This window comes from Tenrec ecaudatus, chromosome 15 (genome assembly GCF_050624435.1).
Source record: "Tenrec ecaudatus isolate mTenEca1 chromosome 15, mTenEca1.hap1, whole genome shotgun sequence".
In the NCBI taxonomy this organism is placed as follows: domain Eukaryota; kingdom Metazoa; phylum Chordata; class Mammalia; order Afrosoricida; family Tenrecidae; genus Tenrec; species Tenrec ecaudatus.
Genome location: NC_134544.1, coordinates 18,329,271 through 18,356,877, shown reverse-complemented (window position 1 = coordinate 18,356,877; position 27,607 = coordinate 18,329,271). Strand labels below are relative to the sequence as shown.

The window sequence follows — 27,607 nt, the reverse complement described above, 5'->3', positions numbered from 1 at the left end:
GGGCACTCTCTCTCTCCCCCATCCCCATCCCCATCCCCCTCCTCTCTCATACACACACACACACATCTTTTTTTTTTAGTTCGTTCAAGGATCATTTGCTGGCCCTTAGGAGCGTTTTCCAGTCCAGTCTGTTGGGGCACCACGCCCTGGCCCCAAAGTCCACCCTCAGCATTCCCTGGGGACCTTGCCACTCCATCCCCTTGCTGTTCCACTGCACTCCCCCAGTGCTTTGCCTCGGTGTGGTAGGATCAGGTCAGGTGCAATTCCCACACTGTGTCTCCTGTGCTGTCCCCTGTGTCGCCCTTAGTCACTGAGGGGCATCATGTCTCATAGTGGGGCCAGCCATGTTCTCTCTGTGGACTGGCTGCTCTACTCAGGAACATCCTCCTCACGGCCTGGTGGGCCAGGCTGTGTTCCGCTCTCTCCTCCTGCCCCTTCATCTGCTCCCGTGTGCTCTGATCAGATATGTCCATCTCCCGGAACTGCAGAATCAATGTCATCCTTTGAAACAAATTCTTTTCGGGGGAGGGACACACGCCTTTTTAGAAAAGCAAAGACTTTATAATTAGACAATAACTGTTATTCTTTTGGTATCAGAAAAATCTAGTAGAAGTGTTCGCTCTTATGGTGCTGATCAGCAGCGTGCCTGGGAGGGGCTATAAGAGCACGTGAAATACAGCACAGGCTTGCGGTCCACACCCCCAAAGACAGCCCGATCCAAGCTCCCTGCCCATGGGCGGGATGGCTTGGCTTCCCTGCCCGCTCCTTCATGAGAAGCCTGCAGTGAGGAGCACAGGCCCTGTGTTGCTGTCAGCTGCCCGGCTCAGAGGCTTGAACATGTGAGGACATGGTCGGTCAGCGGGCATCCCCAGCTGGGCCCGCAGGACCCTCCCTGCTCTGAGCTCAAGGTCCGTGTTGGGAGTTCATTGTTTCTAGACCTTCTCCCCATGTTATCGAGACCTGGTGGCACAATAATTATGGACTTGGCTGCTAAGGGAAAGGTTGGTGGTTCAAACCTACCCACAGACCTGGCCACCTGCTCCCACCGAGATGACAGACAAGCCCTCGGGCAGCTCTACTCAGTCACAGGCATTTGCAGTGAGTTCAATAGACTGTAAGCACAGGACAATGAACCGGCTTTGTCCCCATCTAGCAATGGGAAACTCCGTGGAAACCAGCCGTGGTTCACACTGAGCGCAGACAATGGCAACGGACGCCTGCCTGACAGGCTCCTGAATGCAAGAGAGCTCACCGCCAGGACGCCAGGACACCACCACAAACAGCTGCCTACCTCCCAGCAGTCGGGGGGGGGGGGGGGGGGGGCCGCCAGATGGCAAGGCAGCCCCATGCAGGGCCACCCTCAGAGGCCTGGCTGGGAGGAGCCCTGCCAGCCCCTTTCTGTCCCTGCTTCTCCAAGTGTTTTTGAAGAGATGGCATTCAATGAGGATAAACAATATGACACTGGTAAAATGAAGAAGTGGTCATGCCCCTCCTCCCCCAAGAGGTAGCTGTGGACTGACAGCAAAACCTAAAATCTGGGAATAAAAAACCTGTTCCTATCACTGTCTCCACAAGTCAAGGATGAGCCAGTTAGAGGCTCCCAGCTAAGCTAGACCCCTTCATTGCAAACCTCTCTATCTAGAGTCTAAGGGACACGTCTCCTCTCTATCCGCAGTCTAAGGGACACGTCTCCTCTCTATCCGCAGTCTAAGGGACATGTCTCCTCTCTATCTAGAGTCTAAGGGACACGTCTCCTCTCTATCTAGAGTCTAAGGGACACGTCTACTCTCTATCCGCAGTCTAAGGGACACGTCTACTCTATCCACAGTCTAAGGGACACTTGATTTTTTAAAATCATTTTATTGTGGGCTTGTACAACTCTTATCACATCCTTACATACATTTGTACATTTGTTGCCATCATCATTCTCAAAACATTTTCTTTCTACTTGAGCCCTTGGTATCAGCTCATAATTTTCCCCTCTCTCCCCAACCCCCCTCCCTCATCAGTCCTTGATAATTTATAAATTATGATTTTGTCATATCTTACACTGACCTATGTCTCCCTTCACCCACTTTTCTGTTGTCCATCCCCAAGGGAGGAGGTTATATGTAGATCCTTGTAATTGGTTCCTCCTTTCTACCCCAGCCTCCCTCCCGTCTCCTGGTTTTGCCACTCTCAGCACTGGTCCTTAAGGGATCATGTGTCCTGGATTCCCTGTGTTTCCAGTTTCTATCTGTACCAGTGTACATCCTAGCCTGATTTGTAAAGTAGAATTGGGATCATGATAGTGGGGGTGGGGGATAGGAAACATTTAGGAACTAGAGGAAAGTTGTATGTTTCATTGTTGCTACACTGCACCCTGACTGGCTGGTCTCTTCCCCGTGACCCTTCTGTAAGGGGATGTCCAGTTGCCTACAGATAGATCTTGGGTCCCCAATCTGCACTCCTCCTCATTCACAATGATATGATTATTTTGTTCTCTGATGCCTGATACCTGATCCTAAGGGACATTTCTCCTCTCTACCTTCAATCTAAGGGACACGTCTACTCTATTGTAGAGAGCTGGGGGATCTAGGAAGGTAAGTCAAAAACTATGGCAACAAGGAATCCCCGTGGTGAAGAGGTTATGCGTTGGGTTGTGATCCACATGGTCGGCAGTTCCAAACCTCCAGCAGCTCTGTGAGAGAAAGACTGGGCTTTCGACTCCCATGAACAGTTACAGTCTGGGCAACTCACTGGGGTCGCTATGCGTCAGCATCGACTCGATGTCAGTGAGACCAGGGTTCCAGTTATACCTGTGCGGACTTGCTCCAAACTACACATGTCAGCAGGTCCTGGGATGAGTGCATGGTGGCTGCAGACACGCCCTCACGGTCACACAGACCTTTGCCTCTTGACAAGACGCCTGCTCCTTCTCCGAGGGTACCAAAGGCTGTCCTATGAGATTATCATTGGGAACTCTCACCCCATCCACTCACAGGCTGACCTTGCGCCTTCAGGCTTCCTTTTGTTCCCCTAACTCAAAGAACTTTGAAAAGACACCTGACTTGAGTCTCCCAAGGATGTCCAACCACTGTGTTGACGTGCTCTAACGGAGCGGCTGGGAATTCTTCAGGGAAGGGTTAGCGAGTCGGGGATGCGGACTCGGAAGCACATAGACCTGGGTGGAGACTGCCATGAAACAATAGCTCCACGCTTTGATCTATTTGATTTAATAAAGGTTTTGGTGGTTCCATGATAAAACTTTTTACGCAACCCTCTTGTTTTCAACACTTAACTTTGTTTTTCTTTTTAACTTCAAGTTATTGCTCAAGAAACTACCCAGGTCTGTCGAGTCGGCCAGACTCACTGTTACAGGGAAATATGACATATCATCATCAAAATGTGCCTTGGGTCTTTGCATTGGTGGAACTTTCTAGAACTCTGCTGGGCAATACATCTCTCTGCAGGATCTCTGAGGACAAAAGCAGGCTACAACAGGCTGCTGCCTGATAGAAAAATGAGCATTTGAAAATCCAAGAACCGGGGAATCTCTCCAGAAAACAGGCAGCAGTGGCACCTTTGGGAGAAGATGAAATGTGACCAGCTGGAGCTTCCTCTCCTAAAAAAATCCTTTTAAAGGTTGATTTTTGAAAACGTCCAGATGGTGTGCCTGAGGAGAATAGCATTTGGAAGACTTTTGGGGCAGCCCGCTGTCCTGGCTTTGTCCTTGCTCCCTGAGAGCCGCACACCTGCCAGGTGCTCCCTCCCCCTGGCTCTGCTTCGGGTATCAGAAGCCAGAAGTCTCTGGATTCTTCTTCCAGTGAGGTTACTTGACCACCAGGAGGATGGTCCACTCCCCTCTGGGTTTTGGGGGGGACCTCAGTCAGCAGCATAGGCATCCTGCAGAAGCTTGTCCTCCCCACCCCCAAACGCATTACATTAGAACCCGAGTTTTCACAAACTCATCATGAGTCCTGGTGTCAAAGTGATTCAGCACCCAGCTGCCAAGGTGGTTCAGACCCACCCAGGGGTTCTGCAGGAATGACTCCGGTGAAGACGGTTAGGATGTGTGCCACCTACCGGACACTTTAGGACAGGGTGGAGCTGGGGTTTCCTTGGCTGACATCTTCATGGGGACAGATCACCTGGTCTGGTCTCCTAAGGAGCCACTGGGGGATTGGAACCGCCAGCCTTCTGGTTTGCAGGTAGCATTGTGCCACCGGGCGCCTTCCCTTAAAGATTTCAACCTAGCAAACCACCCCCCGGGGCAGGCTCCCTCTGTCGTGGAGAGTTGGATGGGAGTCAAGTCAGCGACAGCCACAACCGCCAGGTGGTCCTCACTGTCAAGCAGCGTCCCCGGTGGTGGTCAGGTCGCGCGGGAAATCAGTGGTCAGGAACAAGACCCAATGCGGCACAGATATGGCCACACAGTGGCCGCCATGAGCCGTAAGTCATGTAATTCCCTCTGAAACCCGCTGCCCTTCTCCACAGCTGGGCGTGGTCCCAACGGGCAGAGAAGGCGTCTCCCAGTGTGAGGACAGAGGGGGGTGACGGGGGGGGGATGAGGGCAGGAAGGAATTGGGACCCCTGTGAGCCCGCTGCCCAGCTAAGAGGTAAGCACAGCAGACCCGTGCGGGGGCTCCGTCTTGGACTGAAGGAGTACAGTAGAAAAGTAATGGGAAGAACAGGGCTTGAGGGTAGGAGGGGGGCACGGATGGCAAATATTTTGTGCCCCAGGAAAAACCTTGTAGGAAGTTATCGGACACGCAGCCGGGGCCATTCTTACGGCACCCCCAGAGTGTCGGAGTAGAACTTCGAGCTGCAGGATTTGCAGCGACTGGTCGGGGGGCCAAGGTGGCGTAGTGGGTAGCATTGCTCTGCTTACTGCAAGGTCAGCAGTTCTAACCTACCAGCGGATCCATGGGAGAAAGATGAAGCTTTCTGCTCCTGTAAAGATGTACAGCCTCGGAAACCCACAGGGGCCGTTCTGCTCTGTCAAACGAGACAGAACCGAGTCAGTGACAGTGAGTTCAGAAGGTTTCGTGCTAAAATGTTTTTGGAGTCGATAGTTGGGCCTTTTCTTCTGCGGCGCCTTGGCGTGGGCTTGAACCTGCAACCCTTCCATGAGCTACCTAAGCAACCAAGTGTGAACTGATGGCCCCGCCTGCGGGGTCCACTAGGAGGGGGCTGTGGTGGACGTGTTGTCCCTCATTCGGACCCGTGGTGACGCCCCTAGAGAGAGGGGAACAGATCCACTGGGCTTCCAGGCTGTGAGTTTAAGAGACCAAATTCTAAGCCAGCCCGCCCCCCCACCCGGAAACCTGAAATACGGCACAAATTCTAAAGGGAAACACAAAACCGAAACTGTCTATGATAACAATAGGCTTCTTATACTTTGTTTACATACGAATTTAATGAAACAGGAAGTGACAATGGGGTAGGGAGGGGAGTGGAGGGGCCTCGTGTTTTGGGAAACCATATTTAACACCATGGGCAGCAAGGCGTCCGGCGGAAGGGCTTCGGGCTCTTTACTCCGCAACTGCGTCACCTACCTTTCCAAGAGTGGGGGTGGGGTGGGGGGGTGGGGGTGGCGCTTTGGGCAGATCCTGCTTGGCACCATGTCCTTGGCAACACGACCCGCCCTGAGATCCGGCCTCTCTGGGTCTGGTGAGGAGTGCAGTTCCTTCCCGGGGCCCAGCTCCCCAAGGGAGGGCCAGAGCCCCCTGGAACCAAGCCCTGTGGTGCGGGCAGTCCTAGGCCGTCTTCTCGGCGGGGCTCCCGGAGCCTGCTTTCTTCCCAGTGGCCATGGCTGCGGCCGGGGGCTGCTGCAATCTGCTTTTCCCCAGCACGCTGGGCTTCTTGGGTTTCTGGCTGTTCTGTTGAAGCGCCTTCAGCCCCAGCATCTTACAGTACTTGTTACACTGGTGCAGGACCTTGAACTGGTCGATGAAGGACATACAACAGTTGCCTTTGAATCCTTTGTACCTGCAGAAGGGAACTGCGTGTTAATCTGGACCCTTGGCAGCTTTCAACGAAAACCCTGGGATTGTGGGGCTGGGGGTGGGGGTGGACATGGGGCACTGAGAACCTCTGGATTCTACGGGGCGCCTCTGTGCTCCAGAGGCAGCGTGTTGCATTTCTGCAAGGATGCGCCTGACATACAAATCCCACAGGACTAGCCACTTGGCGGCTGTAGGGACACGTCCCAGGTGGCCACCCCACACCATCCTCCACACCACCCAGAGGGGGAACCCTGCACCAGAACCGCCTCAAACCCCACTGCCGTTTGGACAGAGACAGGCTCCCTGAGGCCCCCTGCCAGCACCCAGCACTGCCACCTGGCTCACCTGACTCTTAGCAGAGTCAAGTCCGCCACCCCACACCCCACCCACACACACACCATAGAGCCCTGGAGCAGGCACATTCCAGATCACACAGCTTCCCATTTGTCAGCGGGGCGGGTTATCAGGCTGACGTCTGTTTCTTCATACACTGTCAACCCCGTGAGGGGGGCCCATCATCTCCCGCTCACCACTGTATCCCCAACACCTCGTCCAGCGCTAAGAAGAATGCGCCCCAGACCCACTGCCCTGTGAGGTTTCTGAGAGGGCTCCTCTGCGCTGGAGCAGCCAGCCTTGGCTCTCTCCCGCTGTCCAACACCTCCCACCAGGGCTCCTTCGTATAGATTGCAGGCTCAATAAATAGATGGTAATAAATAAATAAATTAATTAATTAATTAAACGAGACGAAGAGTGAATTACATGTTTGTGGTCCATGTTCTGCGCTTGTGTTGACCTGAGTCAGCGCTGCATCCCTCGAATACAGGACGCAGCAGGGGCAGCAACCCCCCTCTCCTCTTCCCACCAAGTGCTGACAGTTCAGGTTTGGGTCCACTTGGCCGGATTCTCCCTAGTTAGGCAGTGAGTCCACCCACAGCTGCAGGTCACAGCCTGATGATGTCTCCTGGGGAGTGTGGCTTCTTCACAACAGACCCTGTGGAGGAATAGTCTCTCTCTGGTCCCCACTTCTTACTGCTTACTTGGATCCTGCTTCTGGCCTCTGGGGCAGTGGCCCATGTGACCTGCCGATCCTGGAAGCTGCCAGCGGTGGGCAATGCTCCTGCTGACCTTGGTTGGATCCATGTGGCCGTGTCTTTGTACCCACTTGCCTGCGATCCCTCAGGGTCCGTCTGTGCCTTGCTGTTTCATGGGTTGGCAGCCAAGGGAGTCTGGAGGGGCCCCCAGCTAGCATCTGACCCATGGACTTGAGCTGGACCGCTTCCTTGGCAGAAACTTCATTCCTGATACAAAGGTCTTTCTTAAACCTGTGAGTGTCGTTGGTTTTGTTCCACGAGAAAGCCCAGCCGGACACGCTAGCCAAGCCCCCCATGGCTGTCCGGCTGTCTGTACATGGGGGGAGGGTGCATTGCTGGAAGCTGTGCCGCTAGTATGTTAACCACCCGCAGAGTCACCCATGTCAGACAGGTTTTGTTCTGACAAAGACAGATCTGCTTTTGAAAACCAGCCAGTGCAAACCATGTGGATCACAGCCGGGTGCGGTCCAGCTGGCTGGACATGCCCACCAGGAGGGGTCAATAGGCAGAAGAGGACGGGGGGCTTGGTGACGTAGACCACAGGTAAGAGAGACTGTGAGGAGGGGCAAAGCACCTGCTGGCTGAGTGACTTGAATCCAAGTATTCTTTCTAAGTCTGGGCCAGTTTCCTCATTTCCAAAGTAGGGGAGATGATAGAACCTATGTCATCAGGGTGCTGGGAGGAGGAGGAGAACAAATCCATGGAGCCCCTGAGCTCCGTGCAGGAGAGTTGGAGGGAAGCTCGGGCCTGTGGTTGTTACCAGGAAGGAGCCCTGGGGTGCGGTGGTCCGTTGCTCGACTGCTAACGGAGATGTCCGCAGTTCGAATCCACCGGCTGCTCCAGGGGCGAAAGATGCGTTTGTTACCTGCTTCTGTAAAGATGGCCAGCCTTGGGAGCCCTCTGGGGTTGTTCTCCTCTGTCCTACAAGGTCACCTGAGTAGGAACCAGGTTTTTGTTGCAGCTGATGGGGCTTCAGTCGGAGGGACGCGTGGGATTAGCAGATAGATGTGGTGCCAGGTAAAGGGGAGGTGAGGGGGCAGGCATAGAGAACCAGCCACGACACTCTGTTGTTTAAAACTGGTAAGAATTTCAAGGCAATGGAGCACTCATTAAAGCAAGCACAGGGACCTCTAAGGAAAGCCTGTGAGGCCCTGCTAAAGAGCCGGGAGTCAGGTTGGGGACACACTCTCATATCACATGTGTACACACACTCACACGCATCCACATGTGGGGGCACACGCGTGCATGTGCGCAGACTCACACTCGGGCACACACATGCACACGTGCGTGCACGCACTCTCACACACACACCCTCACACAGACACGCACACGCTTGTGTTAGGGCCATGCTCCTTGTCCTCGGGAAGCCACGCTTTAGCCACAAGCCTCTCTGGGCCCTCCTCGGCACGCACCTCACAGGGCCTGGGCTGAGGGCGCGGTGGGGGTGGTGTTCTCCCACCCTCCCCCTGCCTTTTTCTGGAACTCAGCTTGGCCACAAGCCGGGGCCATTTTCATCTCTCCTTTTTCCAGCGCTCGGAGGGCCAGAGCCCGGCACACTGACACCTGGGAGCTTGTGTTCAGCAGACACCTGTCCATCCAGGTCACCTGCTGCCTTGGTAACTGGGCCTTGTGCCTTCCTTTTTGCCCGCCCATTGGGGACAAGCACGTCTCAGCGCAGCAAGAGTCTCTGGAATTTGGTTTCCACGACAGTAATGCCATCATCACCTTCTGAGGTCAAAAGTGTCTTTGTGGCCCCTGAATGCCACCCTCACTTGCTTACTAACTGGGGCAGGGACATACCTTCAAAGTGTTTGTCTTTGTTCTGCTTCAATCCAAGACAGGAAATCATTGGCTTTTCCGGAGACTGCAAAGGGCAGGGTCTGGCAGCTGCTTCCAGAAGGGTTTCAGCTTTGGGAACTTCCCTCGGGAATTCTCCTGGATGTTGTGGGGTTCTTAGGAGTGTGAACTGACACCACAGTCGTGGGTTCGAGTTTAAAAGAGGTGTGGGGGTGGGGGGGAAGCACTGACCGTGGGGCCCTCTAGTGGCTAAATGACAGCCCTGTCACCTCTCCAGAAATGCCACTGCTGGCCAGGAGGGCCCAGTGTTGAACCAGGGCAGGACTGGGCCCTGTGCATGGTGGTGTGGGCTGGGGGTGCTGTGGAACGGAGTGGTGTGTTTGTGGCATGGCGTGGTGTGATGTGGTGTGTCTGCGATGTGGCATGGGGTGGAGTGGGCTGGGTGGGATGGTGTGGTGTTATGTCTGTGGTGTGGGGTGGGGTGGGGTGATGTGTCCGTGGCGTGGTGCAACTCCCAGTCTCCAGTTAAAGCGCTCCATCTTTCTTGTTTGCATCGCACGCTTCCGTTAGCCTCTTGATCCGCCAACGCAACGAGCGATTGACTATCACAAACAATCCGACTTGCCATCCTCTGTCGCGTGAGTGTTTTGAGTCCAACAATAGCACAGGGTGGGGGTATGAAGGCGCGGGCCCACGGGCTTCCTGACATCCCTGGAGAAATACCAGGTGCAGGTGTGTTAAGGATCACCTAGCAGGTAGTAGTGAGGTTAAATGATCACGTCCCGATGATGTCGTGATTTCCTTTCACGAGCTCGTAAATACCCTCGCAATAAGGTCATACCCGTGGGCTTCATTCGGCGATCGATCAAGGCAGGTCGCGTCTATTGGAGTGTCCGCAGCCAGAAGGAAGACTAGAATGAAGAGGAAACCCAGCCTGCCCCCTTCGAGCCATGCCGACGCTGAGCGACCCCACAGGACAGGGGAGAACCGCTCCCCGGAGCTTCCAAGGCTGCACCTCTTTACGGGAGCAGACAGCCTCATCTCACTCCCTCCCAGTGGCTGGTGGGTTTGAACCAGACACCTTTCCGTTGACAGCCCAACTCATCATCCGCCCTGCCCCCAGGACCCCTTGGATTGAAGCCGTGGGAACAAGTCCTTTCAATGTCACAAAGATCCTGATCACTGCCGACCAAAAGAGGTGGGAGATCCTTTCGTTCTGTTTGCAGCCGCACAGAGGAGGGGCTAGCGGACTGGAGCCCCTCCGTGAGGAAGAGGGCTAATGCTCTCGGTCAGTAAGCGAAGGTCAGCGGTTCAAGCCCACACAGAGGGACTTGGGAGGAAGGCCAGTGATGGTGTCTGAAAAGCTTGTGGAGCTCAGGCAGTTCCACCTGACACACAGGGGTTGCCATGAGTCGAGACGGCCGTGTCAGCGGCGGCTGGCCCTTCCCTTCATCAGTTGTCTACCCTGCCCTTGTAAGAAATCCTCCTTTTGAGAAGGCTTCTGTGGTTTAAAAGAAAAGTGTAAAGAAACGTCGGGGGTCCAACCAAACCACCGACAAGATGGTCTAATACCCCCTCAGAAGCTCTGCGCCCTGACCGCTCCCTGGGCAGGCCAGCGGTATGTAAGCCCCCTGTGTAGACACACTCTGGGATCCCGCCAACCACTCTTCTAGTGGGTCCTGGGCAGCTGTCCAGGCCAGAGAAGTCACGTGAAAACTGACGACGAAACCAGGGCATGTGGGAGTGCTTCTTAAACGAGGGGGAAAGGCAGCGTTTCAAGCTCTCTCGGAAGACCTGGGTTCCTGGAAGCTGCTGACCCGCTTTTGAAAATGCTGGCCCGTGTCACCACACCCTCGGGCTGTCCTGGTGTTTGGCACTTGGTCAGCAGGCTACTGTTTTAAGAGAAGGCGTTTCCGAATAAAGGAGTGACATTTTGCCCACTCTGACCCTAGGCTGAAGCAGGAAGGAAGAACGCAGACAATATTTCAGATGCACTGGGGGATCCCCGTGCCCCGCCCCCATCCCCTCCCATCTCCCCATCCTCCAGGTCAGCAGCTTTGAGAAGCTGACGTGAGGAGCTCACAGCTGCAGTTGGCCAGGATCCCAGGCAGGTCTGCTGATGCCTGGATTTGCAGCGTTCTGCAGAGAACACCTGGATCCGAGAGGAAGGCTTTACTCTGAATCCTAGGGGCCCTGGGGTGGGGGTGAGGGGTGAGGTGACACCACAGAATTTATCTTCTAAATGAGGATATGTTGGTATAAAGTTTAATAAATGAACTTTATCCAAAGAATCGGGTCTTTCTCTTTGGTTCTTGAAAGAGAAGCTCCCAAGCCCTGGAATTTCCCCAGTGACTCATGTGCCTTTGAAGGGACCTCCAGGCCACACCTGAGAGTTTATGCCAGTGAAGTGATTCAGGTGGGGCTGATCTGGGGGAGGGGGGTGGTCCCATCAAGCAGGACGAGGGAGGGAGGCCTGGGATGGACTCTGGACACAGAAGCTCAAGAGGCTCCTGGTCGGGACTAGACATCCAGTGCTTCTGGGACAGGAACACTGCCTGCCCGGCCCTCCTAGACCTCGGCCAGTGTTCTGTTCTTTGTCTCCTGCTTCCTGTAAGAAGACTGTAATCCTGTGTGTGCATGGATTGTGATAGGAGTTGTAAGAGCCCCCAATAAAATGATACATAAATAGCTTGGGGGGGGGGGAGACTGTAATACTAAGTGTGTTCTCTGAGTTCTGAGTATTTCTAGCAAATTCTCAAACCCGAGTGAGCTGTGGGAGCCAGAAGGTGAGGTATGAAGGGAGCTGGGGCATCCTGAGTTTGTGGCTAAATCCTGAGAAAGTAAAGAGAGCCCCAAGTTTATAGCCAATCCAAAGCGAGGCATCTGGAGGCTCTCCGCTTGGGCTGGCGTCTGGGGCCCAGTGGGCAGTCTGGAGCACCAGGTCCTTCACCTTGTGAGCACTGAGTCTGCTCCGGTCAGGTAGGGGTCGGAGGAGGATGTGTGGCCCGGGCAGCTGCTGTCAGAACTGAAGTGAGATGGAATGGAATTGGTTGGATCGGTGAGAGGAAGACAGAATGTGCTTTTATCCCAGGAACTTGTCTGAGGCAAATGCTCCATCAGAGGGGATACTGGAGCATCCAGGGTAAAATGCTCTGTCCCTAGCAAATGGGACGTGTGGTCGCCTTCTCCTCAGGGTTCTCTGAGGAATGCAACAAGGCTACCAGCAGGTGACCCAGTAGTGGGTGGGTGCCAGGCCTGGATAAGGAGGAAGGGTCGTGCACGTGGTGCACATGGCGGAGCGTCTTCAGACAGAGCCACCACAGGAGAAACTATCCAAGCTGCAGCTTGCTTCTGAACTCCAACGAGGAGCTTGGAGCATCCCTGGGAACTTCAAGAATCAAGGTCATGTGCGAGGAGGGTGTGTGTGAGGAGGGTGAAAACCAAGAGTTGTCCCTCTTCCTCTTTTCCAAATCCCTCTTCTTTCCTCCAAGGAGCCCCGGTGGTGCCGTGAGTAAGGTCTGGCTGGAAACCCAAAAGTCAGTAGTCAGCGCCCAGGTGCCTGGCCACAAGAGACAGTCTGCTTCTATGGGAACCCCCAGGGTCAGAACCGACCGGACAACCCGGGACTGGTTTGGTTTCTGTTTTCTTCCCGCCTGCCTTCCTTCCAGCTGAAACACCAGCACACATGTCACAGGGTCGCTGAGGCCTGTCGCTGCAGTGATTCCAACTCACCTAGATGACCCTGAACCAGAGAACCTAACCCCGCCTGGCCCTGCGCCATCGGCACAGTGGTGACACTAGAGTCCACAGCTGCAACCCCCGAGTCATTCATCTCCTTAATGGGCTCCCACTTTTTCCCCCTGCCCCTCGACTTTACCACGCAGGATGTCCCTGCCCAGAGCCTGGTCTCTCTCCAGAACACGGTAAACGTATGTGAAAGGAGTCACACCCATCCTTCCTTCTAATGGACATCCTGGCTAGCCTGCTTCCAAGACAGAGTTCTATGTTCTTCAGGTAGCCCGTGGCCCTTCCGATCCTCTCCACCAGCACCGTAATTCAAATGCACCGATTCTGCTTCAGCCTTCCTCATTCAGCAGGCCTCTGAGGTGATTGAAAAGACCACGCCTTGGGCATCCTCAAACTGACCCCCTTGATCCTCGAGTTAAGGACAGGTGGCCGGAAACGGACGAAGAGCCCCAGCTGTTGGAGAGTCACCTTCCATCCGGAGTCAGGTGCCCTCTCCATTCTCTTCCCAACAAAAGTTCTGAGCACTCGTGGACACAGGTGCATGCCGGGGGCGGGGGCGGGAGGGGAGTTTCCAACACAGAACTTTAGCTCATCCAGAACCCCAGACAGCCTGCTGTCCCCATGTGGTCAAGTAAATCATTCAAGGGGCAGCAGGTCAGAGATACCCCACTGGGGTACTGAGCTTCCCTTAAAACAGAAACCAAATTTACTGCCAAAGAGTTGATTCCAACTCATGGTGACCCCGCAGGACTCAAGAGACTGGCTCCTGTGGGTTTCCAAGGCTGCAGCTCTTTACAGGAGTAGAAAGCCTCATCTTTGCTTCATGAAGGGTGGCAGAAACTTCTGGAGACGGCTCTCGGTGATGGTTGACCAACACGATGAACACACTGTGATGATCACCACATTGTAAATGGAAAGATGCTGCTGCGGCTAACGCTTCGTGACACCTGTATTGACCTAGTTGAATTCCACGCATGGCAAGGGGTCTGGCTTTTCTGGTTTTCTATTGACCACACACAGAGATGTCTGAGGAGGAGGAGGAGAGCAGCAAACAGGCGCCAAGCACAGTTCTAGACAAGCCCCATCATCTGGCCACCCACGAAACAGCAACGTCATGGACCACAGCCAGGCTGAGTAACAACACCTGGCTAGTAGCCTGCTATTGTCCCCACTGCCATCATCCATCAGCCCTCTGAGGGGCTTTGGGAGCAAGGGGAATCATGCATTAAAATAGGCACATGGGGACCTCCCCTCACAGAAGGGTCATGAGGAAAGGATGAGTCGAACCAGGGTGCAGAGTAGCACCGATAAAACACACAATATTCTTCTGGTTCCTTGAGGCTTCCTCACCCTCCACTATCATGACCCCAGTCCTGCATTTCAATTCTGGCTAGACCGGAGCATGTACACAGGTGCAGCTAAGAGCTCACAATACACAGAATCCAGGTCAGATAAACCCCTCAGCAACAAGAATGGGAGTATCAATACTAGGAAGGTAGGGGGAAGGTGTGGGGAGGAGGGGAGGAAGGGGCAATTGATGACAATATTGATACATAACCGTCCCCCCCCACCCAGGGGGAGGAACAACAGAAACCATGGAGGAAGGGAGAGAGCAGTCAGTGTAAGATATGAAAATAATAATTTACACTTTATCAAGGGCTCATGAGGGTTGGAGGGGAGGGTAAAAGAGGAGCTGATACCAAAGGCTCGAATGGAATGTTAATGTTTAAAAAATAATGATGGCAACATATGTACAAATATGCTTGATACAATTGACAGATGGCTCGTTATAAGAGCTGTAAAAGCCCTTATTAAAATGATCATTAAAATAATAAAAAATAAAATAGAAACATGGAATTCGTTGGGCTTAAAGGCAAGAGGAAGTATCCTCAAGATGCTCTGCATTGGGCAGCTATTCACTGTATTCAAGGTAGGAACATGAAACGTTTGTAGTTAAAAGAAATCCCAATAAATGCTGGTGCGCACGCACATGCACACCCCATGGCACCCCTGCCAGTAATTAATCTCCAAAGTCATTTGCAGGGGAGGAGGGTCCTTGTTTGTTGCCAAGTGTGGGGACAGGTGGGCCTCCCTGTGGGACAGAAGCCCCTAAGTCCTGGATGTAGGTGGGAGACAGGAATTCATCCCGAGAGCACCGGTCAGCTGCGGTCACCGGCAGACCTGCCCCCGCAGGCGAGGCAGCCCAGTGTGGAATGATGCATGCTCACGGTGGTTTTCGCCTACTCACCCTTTAGCCAGAGTTGCTATGCCAACGTCGGTTAGCTTCATCCCCACGCCTGCAGGAAGAGAGAGAGAAGGCTCAGAGAGGGTTGGGGGTGGGTAGTGCCGATCGACTCCCATCTCCCTTCCTGAGGAAACACCGGCTTCAGAGGCTGCCTTCTGTGGAGGAGGGCAGCCAGGGGGCATGTGCCTACTTTGTGGGGAGTCCAGGGAAATCAGGCCCTGCTCTGTAGGGTCATGATGAGAAAAAGACTCAGCTCTATGGGGTGGTGGGGAAAGCAGACCCAGCTCTATGGGGTGGTGGTGAGGAAGGCAGACTCAGATGTATGGGGTGGTGGTGGGGAAGGCAGACCCAGCTCTATGGGGTGGTTGGTGGGGAAGGCAGACCCAGCTCTATGGGGTGGTGGTGGGGAAGGCAGACCCCCAGAGGCAGCATCTCAGAGCAGAGGAACCTCCTGTGAACAGTGGGGTCTGCTCACCCTAAACCCTCTCAACTCTGAGGATTGAGAGCCCCCAGCCTGCCTGCGCACAGCCTTCTGAGGACTGACACCTGCTGCTCCTTGAGGAACTTTCTCCTCTGAAGCCCTCTGCTTTGGGCTGGTCCCCATTCCCAAGGGGAAGGAGGGATTGTGTGGGCCGGGACAGCCAGTGTCAATGTCAGGAGGTCCCCGAAGACTTTTCTTCTTTCAGAGAAGGAAGAGCCATGCTCCAGCCACGCGCCAGCTCTGCCACTTCCCATGGCCGTGCTGTTTTCCGGTCTGGGACTGGCAGTGGGGTGGGCTGGGCTGCAGAGTCCCACCCACGTGCAGCCAGTGGCCTGGGGAGGGGATGCGGCATGTGGAACGCACAGTCTGACCTAGCTGACATCCGTGAAGCCATCCTGAGTCACGTGAGCAGACAGCTGCCTCAGCCTCCCGCCTGGTTCAGCGTGGGAGACGCCCAGGCATGAGTCTGTGTGTGTCTCCTTCTGAGTGGGAGTTGGTGGGGCAGCGGCTCAGGTGCTGGGGGTATGAAAACCCCCCTAAAGTCCCTCGCTGCCTTAAGTGAATTCCGACTCATAACAACTCCATAGGAAGGAGTAGAGCTGCCCCTGTGGGATTCTGAGGCTGTAAATCTTTTTTTAACTATTAAATCATTTTATGGGGGGCTCTTACAAATCTTTTAATAACCCATCATTCAATTGTATTTAGCACACTGGAACATATGTTGCCATCAACATTTCCAAACCCTCTTTTTCTACAGGAGCCCTGGCATCCACTCCTCTTTTCCCCCTCCCTCCAAGGTTGCAAATCCTTGTGGAAGCAGACAGCCTCCTCTTCCTCCCGCAGAGCATCATTGGATTCAAGCTGCTGGCCTTGTGGCTAACAGCCCAACATGCACCCACTGTGCCACCGGGGGGCTGCACCAAGAATGGGAGGTGCCTTCTTCTCAGGTCAGGAGGGTGCTGTCACCTGCAGCAGAGAGGAGGGCCACCCACCTCCCTCGTTCTACCCCAGCTTGGCCCCACATCCGGGGCCATCAGGGAGGCAGGCAATTGCCACCCAACCCCACTCCCCAGGGTCAGATCTGATGGCAGCCTGTGGTCAGTCACTGTATGCCGTCCAATCATTTCAACTCCTAGCAGCCTGATGTGACCGAGGGGAGCTAGCTGCCTGTGGGGCACCGTGGAGCAGATTACCCAGCTTCCTCTCTCATGAGCAGCTGATGGGTCCAAGCCCCAGCCTTCTGGTCGGCAGCCAAGCATGAAGCTTAATGGCACCCCAGACCCAGGGTTCTCCATGGCCCCACAGGCCCTGGAAAGGAAGGCTGGCAGGTGAACGGGCCTCCTCAGCAGTGTCTGCCCAGAGTCTGGCCAGGACAGGGACATGTGGCAGCTCCGGCTGGTTAGTCACAGACGCCCAGAGCCTGCTATTCTATGCGGCACCTGCGGGCTGAATTAGACACGGTGCATCGGGTGCTCTAGCGAGCATTTGAAGAGCCTCTTTCACAGTTGGCAGCTAATTGAGCTCACTCTTTCAAAGCTGCTCACCACAAGGACGGATTTAGAAATGCTTCACGTAGCGGGATCCATGCTTTCCAAAAGGCAAACCGCAAAAGTCCACATGGCCAGAGCTCTCCTCGGACATCTTGAATGTATTTCAAAATCGCAGTTTTTTTGTCTCCCCTTCCTAAGCTGCATGGACATTCGATATTAAAGAATCACTTGGCAAAGGGGCATTGCCCCTGGGGGTAGGTGGGGGGTATTCCCAACCTGGTTGTCACAATTCCCAGATAGCGATCACTTGCAGTTTAGAAAGGAAATAAAAAGATGTAACCTTTAACATGAAACGGTTCTCTTGGTTCTTATCATTTTGACAGCAGTCTAGCTTGGGTCACTACAGGCCTCTCTCTGGCTCACAGCAACTCGGCAGGGCAGGGAAGAATGACCCCTGTGAGCTTCTGAGGCTTTCAATCAGTGGTCATCATTCTCCCTCGGAGCAGCGGGTGGGTTTGAACCACTGACCTTTCTGTTAGCAGCTCAATGCATAACCTGCTGTGCCACCAGGGCCTCTTATTAAAGGCCTCTATTTGATGATAATAGATTCTCAAAAGCTCAAATTCACTGCCATCGACTTCAATTCTAATGCACAGTGACCCTATGCTTAGAACAGAGTAGAACTGCCCCCAATGGGTTTCTAAAGCTGGAAATCTTTATGGGAATAGAAAGCCTTATCTTTCTCCTTCAGTGTGGTTGGTAGGCTCCAACTGCTGACCTTGTGATTAGCAGCCCAGCGCCTAACCCACTATGCTACCAGGGCTCTGCTCTGGTGCATAATGATTAAGCTGAGCTGTGGGTCACCATACTCTGCAGGTTGTTCCTGATGGACGGAAAGACGGCAGCACTAGGAATGCATTCCCTAGAGCTTTAGTTCTTGCACCTTTTGTGTGACAGGTCCTTGACAATTCCAAAGTGGCCTCACCAGTGGGCACAGCCCTGGGGTCCCATCCACAAGCCTGCTGGCACTGGCACCATTTGGGAAACAAGCAAATGCCAACCAGGAGGCAGTAGCTTTTAAGAGTAAGAGGCTGGCGGCTGAGTTTGAGGGCTTTGTGGGTTTTTTTAATCTTAACCGCGGTGTCTCTGTACAGTGATGCAAGGCGGACAGTGCTTGGAGAGTGGACACGCTGTCTTCGGCCACCATAACAAGAGAGTGAGTCCACAGGGCAGCCACTCCCCTGAAGCCCACTCCCCCACCTGATGCACTCACCCCTTACAGCTGTGCCAGCGGCTGCCCTGGGACAGTCGTTGAAGCTAGCTGTGCATACACCCTGGGGTATTACGTTTCCATGGAAACCTGAGTTTGAATGTAAAATTCTCTGTGGAGAAGAAGATAGAAAGATAGCACCGCCAGAGCCCGAGCAGAATAGGTAGCTGTTAGATCGTGTTTTGTTTTGGGAATTAGCGTGTGTGATGTGGAAGGTCCTTCAGTGGGTTTCCTTACATGGTTCTGGGTTCGCACTGACTGAGGGGCTAACAATAAAGTCCACCTTTGGGTAGCTGGTGTGACGGGAAGGCATTACTAGGAGGAATTGTTACAACCTGCGCAATGACACTTTCTGGCTGCCCATTTCAGGACCCTTTGTCACAAACCTTGGTCTGGAGCGACGTTGGTGCCCTGCCTAAAGGCATCATAGAGTTGTCTAGGAGACTCGCCCCCATACTCCCTTCCCTCCCCATCCCTGGCCCGACCCAAGCGCACAGCATTCCTTGAGCGGGAGCCAAGCCTCCCTCCTCACCCTGCATGTCCGTGACCAGGAGGCAGCCGCTTGTCTTCTGGTATACCCAGTGCTGGAAGGTGCAGCATTTCTGACCAGCCTCCGACTCTCTTCTCAAAAAGTTTATTTCCTTCCCATCCCGGATGGAATACTTCACAAATTCCCCGATCAGCTCCTCCTCCACGGTTGCATACGGGATGTTGTTCTCAGGCCGGTGGATGAGAAAAATAGGAATGATCCTGGCAGGGGAGAGAACATGGACCCACTTGGACCTCAGATGGGCAGAAACACCAGGTGCTGCTACTCACCCCTGGAGCAGCAGAGAGCTGCAGTCCATCCCTGGCTTCCCATGGATTTAGCCTAAAACCCTCCCCTGTGATTTTTCACTAGGTAAGAGGGTACATTTCTGTTTTTATTTCTCCTAGAGTTGCCTAGGAATTTCTCCTTGGAATGGAATTTAGTTGTTCACAGATGTCTGTATTATAATTATAGCTCAATGACCCATTGGTCAGATGACAGTTCAATCACCCATTCATATATCTATCTATCCACCCAACCATGCATCTATACATCCACCCATCCATCTACTCAACCATGCATGCAGCCATCCATCCATCCATCCATCCACCCATCCATCCACCCATCCATCTACTCAACCATGCATGCAACCATAATCTATCCATCCATCCATCCATCCATCCATCCATCCATCCATCCATCATCCATCTACCCATCCATCTACTCAACCATGCATGCAGCCATAATCCATCCATCTATCCATCATCTATTCATCATCCATCCATCAATTCATCCACTCAACCATGCATGCAGCCATAATCCATCCATCCGTCCACCCATTTATCTACTCAAGCACACATACAGCCATCATTCATCCATCCATACATACATACATCCACCCATTCACCTACTCAACCTTGCATGTAGCCATCCACCTATGAAACCATCCATCTATCCACCCTCTCATCTATGCATGCAGCTATCTGGGCATCCATGCATCTTTACTTCTTTCCTTCCATTAACTCAACAAATATTTATTAGGTGGTTTCTATTGTCAAACACTTCTATACACTATTTCAGAAAGCAGTCATATATATTGTTGCTGTTGTTAAGTGCCAACAAGTTTGTTCTGGCACACGGTGACCCTGTGCACAACAGAATGAAATACCGTGTGGTCTTGTGCCATCCTTACAATTATCCCCGTACCTGAGCCCATTGTTGCAGCCACTGTGTCAATCGGTCTCATGGATGTGGATTTATATAAATATAAAATAGAGGTTCTGCCTTGTGAAACCAAAGCAATGGCAAGGAAATGGGCAGGGCAAGTGCGGGGAAGGGACTGCTAGTTCACATAAGGTAACCAGAGGTGGCCCTGCTACATGATAGGAGGACCTGTGAGGGATGGACTACATCCATCCGCCCATCCATCACTCACTGTGGATGAAGCAGAGGAAGTTCTACTGCAGGAGGCACAAAGCACTGCCTACAGGTCGAATCCAGCCCCACATTGGTTATCATAACAGCCCTCAAAAATATTCTTCACGGGTGAACATTTGATTATAAAAATTTCCCCCAGAGGAGATGAGTCAGTCAGGGTGCGATGTAGCACCGATGAAGAATACAACTTTCCCCAGATCCTAAATGCTTCCTCCCCCCCCCCCCCCAACTATCATGATCCGAATTCTACCTTGCAAGTCTGGATAGAGCAGAGGTTGTTCACTGGTGCATATAGGAGCTGGAGGCACAGGGAATCCAGGGTGGATGATACTTTCAGGACCAGGGGTGTAAGGGGTGATACTGGGAGAGTAAAGGGTGAGTGGGTTGGAAAGGGGGAACCGATTACAAGGATCTACATGTGACCTCCTCCCTGGGGGACGGACAACAGAAAAGGGGGTGAAGGGAGACACCGGATAGGGCAAGATATGACAAAATAATAATCTATAAATTATCAAGGGCTCATGAGGGAGGGGGGAGCGGGGAGGGAGGGGAAAGGGAAAAAAAGAGGACCTGATGCAAAGGGCTTAAGTGGAGAGCAAATGCTTTGAAAATGATTAGGGCAAAGAATGTACAGATGTGCTTTACACAATTGATGCATGTATATGTATGGATTGTGATAAGAGTTGTATGAGCCCCTAATAAAATGTTTTTTAAAAATTCCCCCCAAAATGCCCCAAATCACTGCCATGAATTCAATTCCAACTCATAGCAACCCTACAGGAGAGTGGGGAACTGCCCCCAGTGAATTTGAGGCTGTAACTTTTTAATGAGAGTAGAAAGGCTTATCTTTCTCCCTCAGAGTGGCTGGTAGGTGGTAACTGCTGACCTTGAGGTTAAGCAACCCAGTTGTTTAATCTACGAGTACGCTGATCATAGAGGACCCTAATTCTGAACCGCAAATCATCAAAATACTATTGAGAGAAAACAAATTCTTCTTCTGATTCATAGACCTATATTATAAAAATTGTACTCAATGATTATGTTTTAAATGTTATCATAAAAATTGGTAGAAGTCACTTTTCACGCTTCTAGAAATATCTGTGTAAGAGGCTTGATTCTGCCTGTTGGCCCTCAATATTTTAAATATTGACTTCCCCAAAGTCTTCCAATCCTTGATGTCTAGGACATAATAGCTTCAAGACTCGTCTTCTGCAGATTAGTACCGTTTGAACTCTTTAGCTCCTCTCGTGTTCCCCAAGACTACAAACTTGCTCCCATCTCCCCATCTTTCAAAGTCACCACCACACTGGAGGAAATGAAAGGGGTGGCGACTGCCTCCCTTGCCAAGAGACCAGAAGAACTGGGGATGCCAGGCTACTATCATCAAACCTTTGGACCAAAGGTACGATAGAAAAATCCTCACCAAATGGGGGCGCGGGGGAGCCGGGGACTGCAGAGCCAAGTTTCAAATTCTCATGGCATCCAGACTTCCTGGACCCATCAAGGCTGGATGAATCCCTGAAGCCACTGCCCTGAGACCATCTTCCTACCTTCAACCAAAAATATTCCTTTGAAGTCTTCTGAAAACTAGACAACAGTTTAGCTTCTCTAGTTAAGATTGTCTGTCTGATCTTTTTTTTTTCTATCTCGATGGGGTCACCTTGACAACAGCAACTCAAAGATCCGATAGGAACCTTATAGGTTGTGATTTTATGTTCAGGGAGGAAGAACCTCTCAGAAAAGGGGGGTGAGGCAGATGCACAACTCAACGAGGACAACCACTGCCACTACACTCGAGCCTATAGAGACGGCGACCTGCTGTGTGCATTGCTGTGTTGATTCTCAACAACAGTGAAGCAAACCAATCTTCACGCAAAAGACATTGCCCCACGCTTGTCCTCGGATGGGGCTCCCCGACGCACCCCCATTCTACTCCTACTCCTTTGTTCTTCCGCTTCTTGAAAAGGTGGCTTCCATGTGGGTCCAGGCCTTGATTCCAAATCTCTCCTTGACCCATTGCGCCTCATTTGACCAGGGGACCCATTCTGATGACCTCTGATGACTCCAAGGACCTTCAGCAGCTGACACTGCTGACCCCTTCGCCCTCGGGAACTCTTCTTCCCCCGCCTGGTGTCCCACCGCGAATGTTTCCCAGCGTTAGCTGACACCTGTTCCACCGAACACACTCCCTGCCCCTGACGGCTCGGTTTCTCCACGTTCCATGCGGAGCCTCTTGTGTTCTTGTTCTACATACTGTACCCAGATCGCGGCTGCAGCCACTATCGATGTGTGGGGGCCCGGCACCCCCAGCTCGCTGGCTCCATCCTCGTCGGTGAGCTCCAGGTATAGGTGGTCAATTAGCTACAACATTGGACATACCTCAATGTCATAACCTTCACACACGACAAGGGCAAAATTCATGTCTCCCTTTTCCACCCACCTCTGTTGCGGCTGCTCCGAGAAGCGGTCTGTTGGCAGGGCAACGTCAGCTACCCATCTCCTAAGTTAGAAACTGTGGGGTCACTGTCGAATTTTTCTCCCTCCTTTCCTCCATACAACATTCACAGTTACTAGTCGCTCCTCTGACTTCGCCTCCTACACTCTCCCCCTCACTGGCATCCAGGCCCCCGGCCCCCTCTGTGTCTGGAGCGTGGCAAGCTCTCTACCGCCCTGGGCCTTTGAACTAGCAAAACCCTGGACCCGGAATGGTCATTGTTCAGCTCTTCAAAGAGCCAGCTTCTTTTCATCATTTTATTATCAGATTCCATGTCATCCCCCCGAGGGAGGCCTTCCCCGGCCACTCAATTCATTCTTCCCTGACATACCATTGGCTCTTACTTTTGCCAGAGGAGTAAATGTTTTCTGATCCCTCTTGTGCTTTTCTATTTGCTGATTATTGAGATAATACAGGAGAGAAGACGACCTTCTAAGTGTAACATGATTGTGGTTGTAATGTGATTAGGTCCCATGACGTCGGCTGCAAGTCGTAGGGATACCCTGTGTACATTCAACAGAACAGAACGTTGCCTGCTCCCATCTCAGCCACACAATCCTAGCCATATCTGAGCCCCTTTCCCCCCACTGTGACCATCCATCACACTGAGGTTCGTCTTCTGCGCTGACCGGCTGCTTTCTGAAGCACGCTGTCTTTCTCCCGGCCTTGGTCCCTCCTGACCACAAGCCTAAAGTATGTGAGATCAAGTCTCAACATCCTTGGTTCGAAGGAGCATCCTGGCTATTCTTCCTCTTGGTTAGGTATCCTTCTGGCCATCCTGGGGAAATCCAATATCCTTTGCCAACGAACCCCATGATTCAAATGTGTCCATCTGACCTACTGCCTGGCTCTCACAGGTGTATGGCAGATACAGTTATTGAACAAGCTGAGTCATCCATCCATCCATCCATTCATCCGTCTGCACGCACATGCACACGTACAGGCATGCGTGCACTTATTCAAGGACTTTCTGGAGTACCTCTGAAAGCGTCTGGAGCCCGACATGAGCGGGCTGGCAGTTACATGTGCCCTCTTGGAGTCTACAAGCAGAAAGATCAAGTGGAACACTGGTCCTCCCAGCCCTGCTTGCCCTTTCAGCCCTCTGGGTCTCTAGCAACTTAGGGTTGGCAGTACCAGACAGGCAAACACTTACTCGGGCACTTCTCCAAAGCCTTCCAGAGGCTGTGCTTCGGCGGCATAGATCTTGGCATAATACCGGGCGGTGTTTTGGACGTAGCATTCCTGTGGCACCAAATAGACGGGAAAGTCGAGTTATCGGAAGAAATTCAGACAGAGGGTTGACGTCAGGCTAATTGCGAGTTGGGTTCATGCGAATAGGGAGATTTCCCAGCGTGAGTCATGCCTATGGATTCGCAAGCCTTCACCACGAGCCGGGTCATAGAAGCAATTATCACTGAACATAGAGCTGGCCATTCACAAAGAAGCTCGGAGCCCCAAAGGAACCATGCCCGGCAAAGGTCAGATGGTCCCCGCAAGCAGGTGTCCGTGGACTATCCCATTCCAGAACCAGCGTGGTGAAAGGTCACCCCTGAGCGGAGATGGCTGACCCCTGGGCAAGGCACCAGAGGAAGCTCTTGGTCGACGGCCTGCTGGGATTCCCCATCTAGATTCCTCGTCAGAGTTGTCATCGGAGCGGTAAACAGACACCCTTGGGCAGGATGGTGGCTTAGGAGAAAGCAAGCTGGAGCCTGGTTATTGGGGGCGGGGCCTTTCAGAGTAGCCATCCAGGGGCTGGGGGATTTTCCATGACTGGGCCAGGTGGTGTTTCAGAGGGAATGTCCTCTCCATGAAAGGAAAGAAAGGACAGAGGAGGAATGAGGAAGGCGACTGGCAAAACCCTACAGTGAGAGGGTGGTTTGTTTCACGCACACCAAGTCCCCGAGGACATCGCCGCATCTGAGAGAAGGACAGGTGGTGAAGGTTTGATGCCACCCAAGAGATCCACCCAAGTCTGACCCCTTCATGGTTCGGGTGGACAAGGAGAGATGTGCAGTCAGAGCCCGTCCCAGCTCTCTGGACAGCTTGGCCAATGTTGGTGCCTCCTGAGGGAAGTCCATGCACAGGCTCAGAGTTCTGTGCACCCTCCAGAGTTCTGTGGCTCAGCGACATAAGTAGAGGTGTGGGCACTGAGCCAGGGACACGGGGCAACATCCCTGCTGGCTTAACTCAGGAGCAGCCATTACTGTCACTTGCAACGGGGCCCTGAGGCCTGAAGGACCTGCCCCGGGGAAAAGATCAAGTGGTCTCTATGGGCGGGCCCTATTTATAAAGGCCCAGAACCACCTTGGGGAGGTGGGTTGGAGCGTCTGATTCCGCTTGGAACCCCTTCCCCCATGCTATCCTGTGTCCAAGAAGACCCAAACTCCCAGGGATCTCACGGGGCTTCTGAGGCCCAGAAAGTTCCCAGACCCAGCTCAGAGCTGGTGAAGTATCTCCAGCCAGCGGGCGGGTGTGAGGCCCAGAGACAGAGGAGGGGTGCCCACCTCCCACCAGCGAATGGAGCTTACACTCCCAGGCTGATTTGCATGTCCACCCTTCGCATGCTAGGCGTGGTGCGTTCTGGGCAGGCTTGGGCAGATGGACTGACCTACCTGGGCGGCCAGGTTGTAATTCTTCTGGACGAGCTCGGCGTTGTTCCTGGTCCCGTAGGCGATGGCATTGTGGACCTTGAGCACGCAGGCGTGGCCAGGCTTGAAGACGGGCGTGAGGCCCTCCATCACTGTGCTGCGGAAGGCCTTGCGGTGGACCCCTTCCCCGAAGTGCAGCTCCTCCGTGGCTATCTGACCCCGGAGGCTGCCCCCAAAGTAGCTGTCCATGAGGAAGTCCTCTTTGAAGAGGAGCTGACTGAATTCAATCTCCTCACAGCCTGAAGCACAGCACAACTACAGTGAGATCGCATGCCCTCCCATCCCCACGCTGGACTAACTAACCCTACCCCTAGAACGGCCGCCGACAAGGCTGACCTGTGGCCCCTCCCACTCGGACTCGAGGTGATGCAGGTGCACTGGCCCAGAGCTGAGCCCAGGGCGTTCTCCAGGGCGAGTCGAGTCAGAGAGGCCTATGGCCATTAGAGTTGTCTAGAGTTGGGAGGAAGGCAGACTTTTCTTTGAAACCTTTCAGTCTCCAGCCCTGGCTCGGATTCCAAACTGCCTACCACATCCTCGTGGGGTCGCTCCAGGAGAAAGAACCAGCAAACACACACACACACACACACACACACACACACACACACACACACACACACTGGAGTCCACCCGACAGAGCTATGCACACGAGGGTTGGTGTCTCAAGACACTTCTCACAGGTTCTTGGCTGCATCCATTGGGGTGAAATCCGGGTGCTAAGAAGAGGCGCACAGAGTGAGTGTGCACAGGTGGGGGAGGGTCTTGGTAGGAAGACTGCTTAACGGTGGGGAGGGTACCCCCAAGCCTGGCCATAATGCCTGACCGCACTGCTCGGAAGGGCTAGCCCAGGTCATTCTGGGCTTTCTCCTGCTTGTCGTCCGGTTGTTAGTTTTTAAATTAGAGGATGCCTGTAAAATGCTGTTTGTTCCTCCATTGGAGAATGAAATTCCTAAAGGGATTAGCAAACTAGGGAGGAAGAAGGGAGAGGAGGAGGGCAAGGGAACAGCTCCTTCTGCTAATCAAGGTCCTAAAGAAGTTGTGGCAGTTCCATAATCTGTTGTCAATTTGAGACTTCAGAGTGAAGGGGTGGAGTTTAGCTTGTCAATCAGGTCGCAGCTTGATGACCTCATTTGGAGGCGCTAAGGAGATCAAAAGCTCACTGGAGGTGGGACACATGCTTACTCCTTGGGAGACATTGAAGCTGATAAGACACATGGAGCTATGCTAGTGTCCTGAGCTGGAGCAGCCATGTGAAGACCCCTGCCAGCGCTGAGATGCTTCTACTGTCACTGGAGCCACAAGACTTTCCACGCACTGGCCTGTGATCTGTCTGCACTCAGCACCATTGCATGTGTTGCATGAGTCTGAAGAGGAACTTATAGACTGGTATTTGACATATGGGCTAATATAGGACTTATGGACTTGATCTGGAGTGGGATGGGATGTTTTCTCAATATTCAATTACTCTTGTATATAAAGCTCTTTCTTATACACATGAGTGTCTATGAAGTTGTTTCTCTAATCAACCTGGACTAACACAGAAGTAATTTAAGCTTCTTGTTTGGGGAGGGAGAGGTCAGGGATGGCTCCCCAGTCAGGTGAATCATTGACACTGGGAGCCCCCAGCAGAGCAGGGGTCAGGAGCTGGGAGATGACGTCATCGGAATCTAGACAGCAATCACCAGAAGTGCCATTCCCACCAGGGGCATGTCTCAACCGGGGCCACTCAAAAACAACAACAACAACAAACCAACACAGTCATTCCACCCAATCCTGCTGACTCATAGCGACTCTGCAGGACAGGGGAGGACCGACTCTCTGGGTTTCTGAGACTGGGTTTTCGCAGGAATAGACAACCTCCTCTTTCCCTTGCCGAGCAGCAGGTGCATTTCAACTGCCGACCTTGTGGTTAGAAGCTCAATGAGAAACTCACGCATGTGAATCTACATTATGGCTAGGCAAAGGCTGGGCTAGGGGGGCCACCAGCGTGGAGCAGCCCAGGGAATGGAACCCCAGCTCCTCCCAGAAGTCAATGTTGAGTGCAGTCTGGGAGGAAGGGGGCTCATCCAAGTGCTCTGACGTCACAGTGAGAAAAGAGTTACAATGTTGCCACAAATGCTGGGCCAGGAAGCCTGGAAGGGCGGGTGGGTGTTCCGCATCAGAATGGATTTGAGAAGAGCCCGTTTGTAAACATGATGTTGAATGTAAGTCATGGCGTTTGCTAGATTGTTTCCAGCCCAGACCAAGTGATTTGCCTTTAAAGAGCATGATGGCCTTTTGATTTATTGTCCCATTCTCACAAAGCCTTCCCCACTTTCCCAGGGTGGCATGCGGGGTTTCAAGGCAGGCTGCTACCTGCAATGTCAACGGTTCAAATCCACCAGCCACTCCACG

General features: G+C 53.0%; 1 protein-coding gene across 1 annotated transcript in view; it reads right to left on the bottom strand.

Annotated features, from left to right (window-relative positions):
* Positions 1-5,738: 5,738 nt before the first annotated feature.
* ALPK2 (alpha kinase 2) overlaps positions 5,739-27,607 on the bottom strand; it is a 37,733-nt gene continuing 15,864 nt past the window's right edge. Inside the window, exons 6-10 of the mRNA XM_075533226.1 lie at positions 25,181-25,455; positions 23,722-23,810; positions 18,641-18,858; positions 14,871-14,919; positions 5,739-5,970 (exon numbers count right to left, since the gene is read on the bottom strand). Coding sequence (XP_075389341.1) covers positions 5,739-5,970; positions 14,871-14,919; positions 18,641-18,858; positions 23,722-23,810; positions 25,181-25,455 — 863 coding nt within the window. The remainder of the gene's footprint in view (positions 5,971-14,870; positions 14,920-18,640; positions 18,859-23,721; positions 23,811-25,180; positions 25,456-27,607) is intronic.